Source organism: Drosophila miranda (genome assembly GCF_003369915.1).
Source record: "Drosophila miranda strain MSH22 chromosome Y unlocalized genomic scaffold, D.miranda_PacBio2.1 Contig_Y4_pilon, whole genome shotgun sequence".
Taxonomy (NCBI): Eukaryota; Metazoa; Arthropoda; class Insecta; order Diptera; family Drosophilidae; genus Drosophila; species Drosophila miranda.
In genome coordinates, this window is record NW_022881636.1 from 894,973 (window position 1) to 905,638 (window position 10,666).

Below are 10,666 nucleotides of genomic sequence, written 5' to 3' on the forward strand. Positions count from 1 at the left end.
TGTCGTTCAATATTAGCGGCGTCTGCCGGAGGAGAGCCATACTGACTTAGTATCGGGTATAACTGTAGAGTTGCGGTGTCCGCTGCAACTCACAACGTTCCCCCTCGTTATATTTAATTTTCCACTTTACATGTGCTCCGCTCGCTGGCACAATTTTCGAAAGGATGACTGTTCGGATTTTCACACTGAAAGTCGTCGCCTGCTCAAACCGGAATTCAAAGTGAAAAGCAGAGCTGTCTCCCGATTATAATTGGAGCGATATTCAGGGCTGCATTTCAATGTTGTATGGATGTAGATCAGGTACTAATTACTGTACATTTTCGTATTATTAATGGTACTCCGTGGCTTGAGTCTTGAGCTTCACAAAAAAATGGTTTACCAAATTACCAAATGGTTAAATGGTAAAATGTTTAATTCGTACACTGCTCATTTTCACCTTGTTCGATCCTTTCGGATTCCTGTAAAGAAAATTTACCAAATACAATTCGTTCACAGACTTGCATTAAGGCGCCGCACTGACGCTGATCTATCCACAAGCCTGGAAAAAAGTATTGACCCGTCATCGTTTTGGCCCAAAGTAACTTCATTCTGGTCATGGCTATTTGTGGAATACTTCTGGCAGTCTTAATTTAATTTGGATCTCTTCCATAAGCTGCGTGCACTGCAACTCTCTCTTCCCTAACTCCTCTCAAATCTGATTTCCTATAGATTATTAATTGGTACTTTGTATCGTTGCCCAACTAGAAATGGATTTAAGTCAGCTTGAATGCATTTCTGTCGGCCTAATTCACGCTTTTAGAGTCGGACAAATGAAGTTTGCCAGCATCAAAGTCAAGCAAAATCGAATTAAGCAATAGGCGCCGCTCCCAACAGCATCAAGCTGAAGCTTTAAAGCGTATTAGAAAATTGAAAAGTCAGCCAAAAGAGTTGCACTTGGCGATGTAAAAGTACTGTGCTGTGTGCTCGATGGTGGCATAAAACTGAAAGTTTCAATTTTCTGAAGTGCTCGCCTTGGCTCGAGAAGGTTGCGAAATGCCAAGTGTCAGTGCCAAAGGAGGCGGCTAAGCACGGAGGAGCCTCATCTTGGTGGGTTACTGCTGATGCAGTGTATCGCATATCTGCTTCGTCAGTTGGAATTTCTGGCATCATCTTTACGTGAGGGTACACACTTGTGTCCTGGAATTTGCATGCAAAATATAATAGTGCTAGGTGCCCATTTATGTATGTACAAGCTAAGCTCTCTATAGCGGACACATGGTTCCAGTAATTCAATCCGTACTATCCATATAGTGTAAGTAGCGAATGTATACAGCTTTTGTTAGATGTTTGGTTCTACCCAAATTGTCGGATATGTGCGGATAATGCTGGGGGGCTGTTGACAAATTAGCCAAAATTTAGAATTTGGCAGGCCCTGAAGGACGCCCGTCCGCGCTTGTGGCAATGAAAATTAGCTGAGCCATCGCACGTCTGGTGTGTGGGGGAGTGTTATTGTTTTGCCACCTTGTAGTCTGGATCGTAGAGAACTATTGTCGAACGGTTCAGTTCATTAGGCAACCCTGAACTTCTTGCGAATCGATTGACAACTATATCCCCTCGCCTGCTCACATGATTGATGCTGGCTTTCACTTTTTCGGCTAGAGCGCATTGACTTCACCTGCATTTGGCCATCGCTGCCCACGCAGCATGGCACAGCGAATATTCGCCTAAAAATTCTATCTCATTTTGCTTGTGACATATTTGAAATTTATTTTCGGTGCTGATGCTGCCACCCCGATGCTGTTGCTGTTGCTGTTGCAGCTGCATCTGCACCTCCGCCCACGCACTGCATTGACTCAGTTTGAGAGTGAAAATAAAAAAGAACAGTTGGCAAATACTGTATTTATAGAAAATGCAATATGCATGGAATCCGAATGAAATACGGAAACTCATTTGTAAAAAGCTACAATGCCTTGACCGGCTCCACCACCTCTTTTCTTGTCACTTACAGCAGCCGCAAGCGAACAAATTGGTTAACCTCCTTTTATTTTTTTCCTTTCCTTTTCTTGGTAGTACGAGTCCATATTTATGGTTCGTAAATATGAATGTGGGATTTTTGTCGAGCCATTACCAATTGGACGGCCATTTACGGCAGGCAAAGGCAGAGAGGAAGCAGAATTGTGGTCTTTTTCTAGTTTGAATTGCTTGTTGATTATTTGCTTGCCACATTTTAATTAACTGGATTTCGTTTCGCAGAACGAATGTGTAACAGTAAGCTTTTGGCAGCGAGCACTGCTCTGAAATATTCTATCTGTGCTCCAAGGGGATTTCATTTCCACTCGGTCGAATGCGAAATGTGGAAAAACTATTTTCGTCGACCCAAGAAAACTCATGAAAGTGTCAGTGAACTTTGGCGCAGACAAATCCGGCCGAGACGGCCCCAGACGGCCAAGACCCAGACCACACAGGGTGTGGGTGTAGCTGTGGGTGTGAGGAGCATGTGACATTTTCAGAGCTGGGCCAACAAATGGGTTCAGCCTGGGCCTGGGCCTACAGCAAAACATTTTGGCCTTCGCCATCCATAAATTTCCAGATCGCAACTTTGCTCTTCAGATTGCTTCGAGTTTATTGTACGTACTTTGGCCCCAGCAAATACGAGTATTTGAAGCCTTTGGCACGTACCTCTTTTATCCGAAAGTTGGCCCATTGAAGAGGCCTGGACTGGCACCAGCTGTTCATTTCTGTTAGGCCGTTGCCAAGTGGATTAGCGCAAATATTTTAAATTTCTGTTGGTCGGTCCACAGACAAGAGTGCTGAGAGGCTTTACTTTGCGGCTTAATTAAACTCAATTATAATCGTGTTGACACTTTTGTTATTCTGTATTCTGTAGTTGTTTTTGTTGGGGCGAAAGCAAATTAAAACTTCAAACTTGATAAATGCCGAGTGCGAACAAAACTTCTGCTCCATTATGGATTGTTTTGCCTGAAGATTAGTTGGGAATCTCGATTGCAATTACTCCAACGAATCTCATTTACGGAGAGTGGTCCAACCACAGGAAATTTAATTGCTTTCGAGGGGGGTTCAATTACGCAAATTGCATTAGACATCACCACGCACGGATTCCCAATGAATCCAAACATATAATACGCTTAGCTGTATATTATTTTTGAATCGGATCAAGCTATCGGCCTTGCCAGCTGTACCTAGCCCAAGTTTTGCCCCAATCGGTGTAGGAATTCCCTCTTGCTGCATCGCAAAACATCACCAAATGTCAGAAAAGGGGTCCATTCTTTATCCTCCAAGGCTGCCGCACTTTGACCTGCCTGCTCTAGATTATGGAGGGCACTTCGTGCTGGTTTTCGTACAACTAACCCCTGGGAACGTTTTCATAATTTTCTACCTCCAACATTGCCATTCATTTTCCATTAAATGTGCCGTGCCCCAGGACGGCTCCCAGGACCCCCAGGGCGGCGGAAGATGTGCATTTATCCATTCCCGTTGACGTTGCTGTCGACTCTCCTCTCCGCTCGAATCACCCGGTTAAAATGTAATTAACCTGCCTGGACTCGGCACTCCATGGCGTTGCATTCCACGTCTGAAATTCAGCCATGTCTTAATAGCCGGTAATCGAGTTGACTTGCCCTATGCCCTGGCCAAATGCATGTGGAATGAGCTCGTTCGGAGAGTTATGGCTGTGAATTCATGTTAATTGATTATCTATAGACGTGCATGGTGCCGAAGCAGAGGGGCCTCGCATAATTGTCGGCTCATTAACCGATAATGCAGGAAAATTGATGCCCGGCCTTTTTCCATTCCATTCCCCATTTTTGGGGGAAATTGAATTTCATAAACTTTCCGATGAAAAACAGGGTTGCGGGGGAGCCTCCCCAGGCAAGTTCCCAGCAGCAATTAGTGCGCTCTGTCTCGGGAGTGCCCGGCTTCGGAAGTGGCAGGAGCCCCGAGAAGCGGCAGGAACGTGGCCGAAGTCACCGACGTGCCGTGCCTTGCCGTTCCGTGCGTCAGCTGGGGAAAATCGAAACCAAAAAGTTTGTTTATGCTTAGAATGCCAGCGGGATTGCTGGCAGGAGGTGGAGCTGGGAGCTGGGAGGCTTGGGGGCTTGGATGCTGGCAGGATGCGGCTCTCTCTGATGCCATTGACATCCGCAACACGGCCACGGCTGTTGTCATTCAAGTGTTCTAATCAATTCTGATTTAATTTTACACGGGTGCGAGCGGCAAATGGATGCAGACAAGGACTCGCAGGGGCGCAGTCACACAAGCGTGAGCATTGAATATGCCACAGATACATATGTGGGGTCGGTCCTTTGCTCGCACGAGTCCCAGTTAGGCTCTCACACTTGAATAAAGCCATTCCAGACATCAATATTTTGATCCTTCCCTGGTTGGGCTATTTGTACTTACCGCTGCTTCTGTATCCACGCTGTGGCTTCCGCACCCGCTCTCACTGCTCCACGCTTTCACACACTTTCCGTATGCATCTCTCTTTCTCTCTCTTTGTGTATCTCTAACCATGTAACAACTTTCTTCTTATGACAGAGACAGACGTGGCAGATAGTTCCGCCAAGACATTATCCAATAATCTTTATCAGCAGCCACAGCCAGCGCTGTAGCATCCGCGCCGCGTGCCTACCTCCACCTCCAGCTCCAGGTTAAGTTTGTTGGAAACTTTAGTCTGCATGACAGTCGATCCGATATCCCTGTGCATTTGGATTTGTTTGCAGGTAACGACAAGGCTCAAGACATTTTACTAATTAAATATCAATGTACTTTTCCTTCCATTTGCCTAATTTACCGCTGTCAACAGCAAGACAAACAATATTGTAGTCCAAAAGAGTGTACACACTGGCCGCCCAGGGTTGTCACGCTACGATAAATTAAAAACAGCTGTGTCGTAAATGTGCGATTAAAAATTCAACGAAATATTTGTATCCCCGCGAAGCTTGGTTTTTGGAGATCAAAAAGGTCTTCCATATCCCGATGTCTCCGAAGATAGGGCTTATCCGAAGTCCCTTCAAATTGGAAGAGCGTAATCCGCTTTTACATTAAATCGGATTTAAATATAAACTCTATAGCGGCAGATATTCAAATTTATTTTCTTGGAAATCCTCACAGAAACTTAAATGATTAAATTCCAAGTGCTCTTAAAGATGGGAAACCGAACCAAACTGTCGTCTAGGGCCTGAAATTGTCCAACTCCTGATGGCACTTCAGGTGACGGTGTAAACGCCAAGCTCCGCCTGAGTAGGGCCCATGGAATGGGGCCATACAACAATTTTGTTGTAAATTTACGATACCCCGGCCATGTATGACAGAAGGTACATAAATACTCGAACACATAATGGCAAGGGGCAGGAGGCAGTCGACATTTTCTTTCCACCAAGAAATTAGCAAAGGATGGAGGGTAGGAAACGAAACGAGCTCCATTGCTCCACCATTCTTTTGGAGGAATAAATTAATTTATTGAATGAACAGATTGCATTTTAAATTTACAAAATTCCAGGTGAAATGTGTTGACATGTGTGAGTGTGTGCGTGTGGGATGGGCTACCACTGCGCCGTTTCTATCTCCGGACTACGAACGCCGCTCAGTAGACAATGAGCAGGTTGTTCTCATTGAAGCCGGCGGAGTGTCCGGCGTTGCGTACAATGAAACAGGATCCATCGAAGTGCATGCGCTTCTCATTGCGACTACAAAGGACAGAACAGAACGGAAGTTAGCAGAGCAGGATGATGGGCGATGGGGAGGGGGAGGGGGAGGTTGAGAGCATCTGTTTGACACTCACCGAACAAACAGATGCGAGGTCTTGCCCAGAGAGGCAGTGCAATGGATGCCCGGTGTGGTCAAAGTGGCCGATCCATTGCCGGGACTGGTGCGAATCAAGCACTTGTTGTCCACACGAGTGACCTTCACCAGGCCATCGGCTGCCTGGGTGATGCGAAATCCGTTTATGTCATAGATCTCAGTGCCATCCTCGGTACAGGTGTAAGCTGAATTGGCAATCACGTCATGGGCTTCAGCCATATAAGAGGGACCATGCCGCGAGTCGCTGCGAGAAGTTCGGGAATTAAATCGAAATTAGCCAAATAAGAAGCGATGCAATTGGCCGGGGGACTCACTCATAGAACACTGCCAGGGTGTAGTCCTTGGTCAGATCGGTGAAAGTGTCGGTTGTGGTGCGCGTCCCGGCTCTGTCCACCAGGTAGATGAGAGCGCACGCCTCGCTGGTGAAGCTCACACCCTCGTACCACATCTTGGCATAGCGACTGTAATGGGAAGATAATTCAAAGGATTCAAAAGATGCCACGTTGGGGTAAGGGCCATTCCCACTCACACAAAGTTATTGCCCTTCATGCCGTCGTAGCTGACTATTTCGACTTTAGCGCCGCTCTGCAAGATGCGTCCATTGGGGTGGATCAAAGCCGAGTTGCTGTAGTTGCGAGATAGAGCAACTGCCACCATGCTGCGCTGATTGAGCACGCGCACCGCCTTGTCCAGAGTCATGTCAATGCTGCCCCATGCAAAGAAAGGTATTAACATTAGGGGTCGGTCTTAAAGAAGAGCCAAGGGGCTGGGGGCGTCCACACTCACCGCACGCCATCGCGGAGGCGCAACTGGATGGTGCCGTTCGTCATGGCAATGGGTCCAGAGCCGGGACATGCCGGCGGTGTGTGGTTCTCGAGCTCGAAGTTGCGTGTGCTGCTCACGCGTGCCAAGGCGTATGGTGGAGGGGGCATTGGAGTCGGCAACTGTTGGGAATTCTGAGATTGAGCATAGAATCGGCTAGATTTACAGATATGCAGGAGCCCCTTACCAGGCAGTAGTTCTGCTCGTTGTCGAAGCCATAGGTGGGAGTGGCATTGTAGCGCCCTGTGAGTGCCTTGCCGTTGTGCGCCATTTTGCCAGCGTCTATTTCCTGCATATTCCCTGGCCCGTACTGGGGAGGGTTGGAAATGTGTATGCCCGGCAGTTGGACGTATGGACGGGCCGACTGACTGCCGACGGGGTAATTGGCGCACTCCTTGGAAATGCCGCTGGTGATGGTGTTGGTGCCAACGGTGGCGCTGCTAGCGAGACTGGAGCTGCTGCCGCGATCCATGTGGCCCACGGAGTCCGTGCCGGAGGACAGCGAGATGTTGCTCATGCGTTGGGACAGCTGCCCCCCAGTCATGCCGACACGCAAGCTTGCTTGCTAAGGGAGGGGGATGAGAAGGCGAGAGGTAGTAGCGGAAGTCAGATCCGGAAGGAAATGAAGAGGTGAGGAAGTGAAAGTGCCAGAAAATAATTGAATACCGGCAGGAGAGAAAACGACATGAATCGAATGACTTTGCAACTGTTGCTAACATTCTGTTAACGCATGCATATACATACATACATACATATATGTATTTACATACGTGTGTGCGTTTTTCCCAATTTGAATTTGATTTTTATAGAAATTAACCAAACTATTTTGAATAGTATTAGAAGAGAAGAGAAGAGGGGGGGAATAGAGAAGGAAAATTCGAATATTAAAGTCGGAAAGTAAGAGAGCAATGGTGGAAAAGAGCGAGACGGAAAATAAGAAGGTCTGAAATAACAGGAGAGGGCAATGAGGTGATGTGGCAATGCTGCTGTTGCCGAGCTGTTAAGACTGCGGCGGCTGTTAACTCGCTGTTGATACCCTGCTAGCGCGATGATGCGGCAGTTTTGTAAAACAAAATGTCTGAAAATTGAAGAAACTTTCACGTTATTGCTTGGAATTTCACTTACCGGCGATGGGTTGTTGGTGTAGACGGAGCGCTGGCGCACCCCGTTTGGCGGCTTGGTGGGCGAGCGCAAGATGTTGTTGATTTTGTCGTTCATCTGAGCACGCGACAAGAAGTCCTCGGCATTGAAGATCCCCACACGGGCGCCCTTCGGGCTGCTTACTTGCGAGACCGGCTCCTGCTGGGAAGTCTCGCAGTCCGATGACTGGCACTGCGCCTCCTTGGTGCTGACCTTGGGCTGAACGGACTTCGGCTCGGTGACCATTTTGATTTGGCAACTTTTTTCTTCTCGCTCTTTCTTTTCGTCAAGTGAGTTCACAAAACCGGCGTTTGTGTGTGCGTCCGTGTGTTCGTGTGTGCGGCAAATGCGAAATTTTTCACTTTAAATATGTGTGAACTTACTTGAGAACACGCGCGTGCTAAATACAGTTTTAGAATATTTTGTTCGACACTTCTCACTACGACTCTGAGAGGAATTTTAATTTTTATATATTAGTTTTCCACTTTACATGAGCTCCGCTCGCTGGCACAATTTTCGAAGGGATGACTGTTCGGATTTTCACACTGAAAGTCGTCGCCTGCTCAAACCGGAATTCAAAGTGAAAAGCAGAGCTGTCTCCCGATTATAATCGGAGCGATATTCAGGGCTGCATTTCAATGTTGTATGGATGTAGATCAGATACTAATTACTGTACATTTTCCTATTATTAATGGTACTCCGTGGCTTGAGTCTTGAGCTTCACAAAAAAATGGTTTACCAAATTACCAAATGGTTAAATGGTAAAATGTTTAATTCGTACACTGCTCATTTTCACCTTGTTCGATCCTTTCGGATTCCTGTAAAGAAAATTTACCAAATACAATTCGTTCACAGACTTGCATTAAGGCGCCGCACTGACGCTGATCTATCCACAAGCCTGGAAAAAAGTATTGACCCGTCATCGTTTTGGCCCAAAGTAACTTCATTCTGGTCATGGCTATTTGTGGAATTCTTCTGGCAGTCTTAATTTAATTTGGATCTCTTCCATAAACTGCGTGCACTGCAACTCTCTCTTCCCTAACTCCTCTCAAATCTGATTTCCTATAGATTATTAATCGGTACTTTGTATCGTTGCCCAACTAGAAATGGATTTAAGTCAGCTTGAATGCATTTCCGTCGGCCTAATCCTATTTCACGCTTTTAGAGTCGGACAAATGAAGTTTGCCAGCATCAAAGTCAAGCAAAATCGAATTAAGCAATAGGCGCCGCTCCCAACAGCATCAAGCTGAAGCTTTAAAGCGTATTAGAATATTGAAAAGTCAGCCAAAAGAGTTGCACTTGGCGATGTAAAAGTACTGTGCTGTGTGCTCGATGGTGGCATAAAACTGAAAGTTTCAATTTTCTGAAGTGCTCGCCTTGGCTCGTGAAGGTTGCGAAATGCCAAGTGTCAGTGCCAAAGGAGGCGGCTAAGCACGGAGGAGCCTCATCTTGGTGGGTTACTGCTGATGCAGTGTATCGCATATCTGCTTCGTCAGTTGGAATTTCTGGCATCATCTTTACGTGAGGGTACACACTTGTGTCCTGGAATTTGCATGCAAAATATAATAGTGCTAGGTGCCCATTTATGTATGTACAAGCTAAGCTCTCTATAGCGGACACATGGTTCCAGTAATTCAATCCGTACTATCCATATAGTGTAAGTAGCGAATGTATACAGCTTTTGTTAGATGTTTGGTTCTACCCAAATTGTCGGATATGTGCGGATAATGCTGGGGGCTGTTGACAAATTAGCCAAAATTTAGAATTTGGCAGGCCCTGAAGGACGCCCGTCCGCGCTTGTGGCAATGAAAATTAGCTGAGACATCGCACGTCTGGTGTGTGGGGGAGTGTTATTGTTTTGCCACCTTGTAGTCTGGATCGTAGAGAACTATTGTCGAACGGTTCAGTTCATTAGGCAACCCTGAACTTCTTGCGAATCGATTGACAACTATATCCCCTCGCCTGCTCACATGATTGATGCTGGCTTTCACTTTTTCGGCTAGAGCGCATTGACTTCCCCTGCATTTGGCCATCGCTGCCCACGCAGCATGGCACAGCGAATATTCGCCTAAAAATTCTATCTCATTTTGCTTGTGACATATTTGAAATTTATTTTCGGTGCTGATGCTGCCACCCCGATGCTGTTGCTGTTGCTGTTGCAGCTGCATCTGCACCTCCGCCCACGCACTGCATTGACTCAGTTTGAGAGTGAAAATAAAAAAGAACAGTTGGCAAATACTGTATTTATAGAAAATGCAATATGCATGGAATCCGAATGAAATACGGAAACTCATTTGTAAAAAGCTACAATGCCTTGACCGGCTCCACCACCTCTTTTGTTGTCACTTACAGCTGCCGCAAGCGAACAAATTGGTTAACCTCCTTTTATTTTTTTCCTTTCCTTTTTTTGGTAGTACGAGTCCATATTTATGGTTCGTAAATATGAATGTGGGATTTTTGTCGAGCCATTACCAATTGGACGGCCATTTACGGCAGGCAAAGGCAGAGAGGAAGCAGAATTGTGGTCTTTTTCTAGTTTGAATTGCTTGTTGATTATTTGCTTGCCACATTTTAATTAACTGGATTTCGTTTCGCAGAACGAATGTGTAACAGTAAGCTTTTGGCAGCGAGCACTGCTCTGAAATATTCTATCTGTGCTCCAAGGGGATTTCATTTCCACTCGGTCGAATGCGAAATGTGGAAAAACTATTTTCGTCGACCCAAGAAAACTCATGAAAGTCTCAGTGAACTTTGGCGCAGACAAATCCGGCCGAGAAGGCCCCAGACGGCCAAGACCCAGACCACACAGGGTGTGGGTGTAGCTGTGGGTGTGAGGAGCATGTGACATTTTCAGAGCTGGGCCAACAAATGGGTTCAGCCTGGGCCTGGGCCTACAGCAAAACAT

The 10,666-nt window shown here is 46.4% G+C and overlaps 1 protein-coding gene across 1 annotated transcript; it reads right to left on the reverse strand.

Moving 5' to 3' along the window:
• Positions 1-5,775: 5,775 nt before the first annotated feature.
• Positions 5,776-7,839, reverse strand: LOC117194925. Its single transcript, XM_033399389.1, has 6 exons — positions 7,747-7,839; positions 6,809-7,186; positions 6,586-6,743; positions 6,329-6,505; positions 6,114-6,260; positions 5,776-6,043 (listed from the first exon to the last, which is right to left on the reverse strand). The coding sequence occupies exons 1-6, from the start codon at positions 7,837-7,839 to the stop codon at positions 5,776-5,778; spliced, it is 1,221 nt and encodes a 406-aa protein (XP_033255280.1).
• Between the last annotated feature and the right edge of the window lie 2,827 nt (positions 7,840-10,666).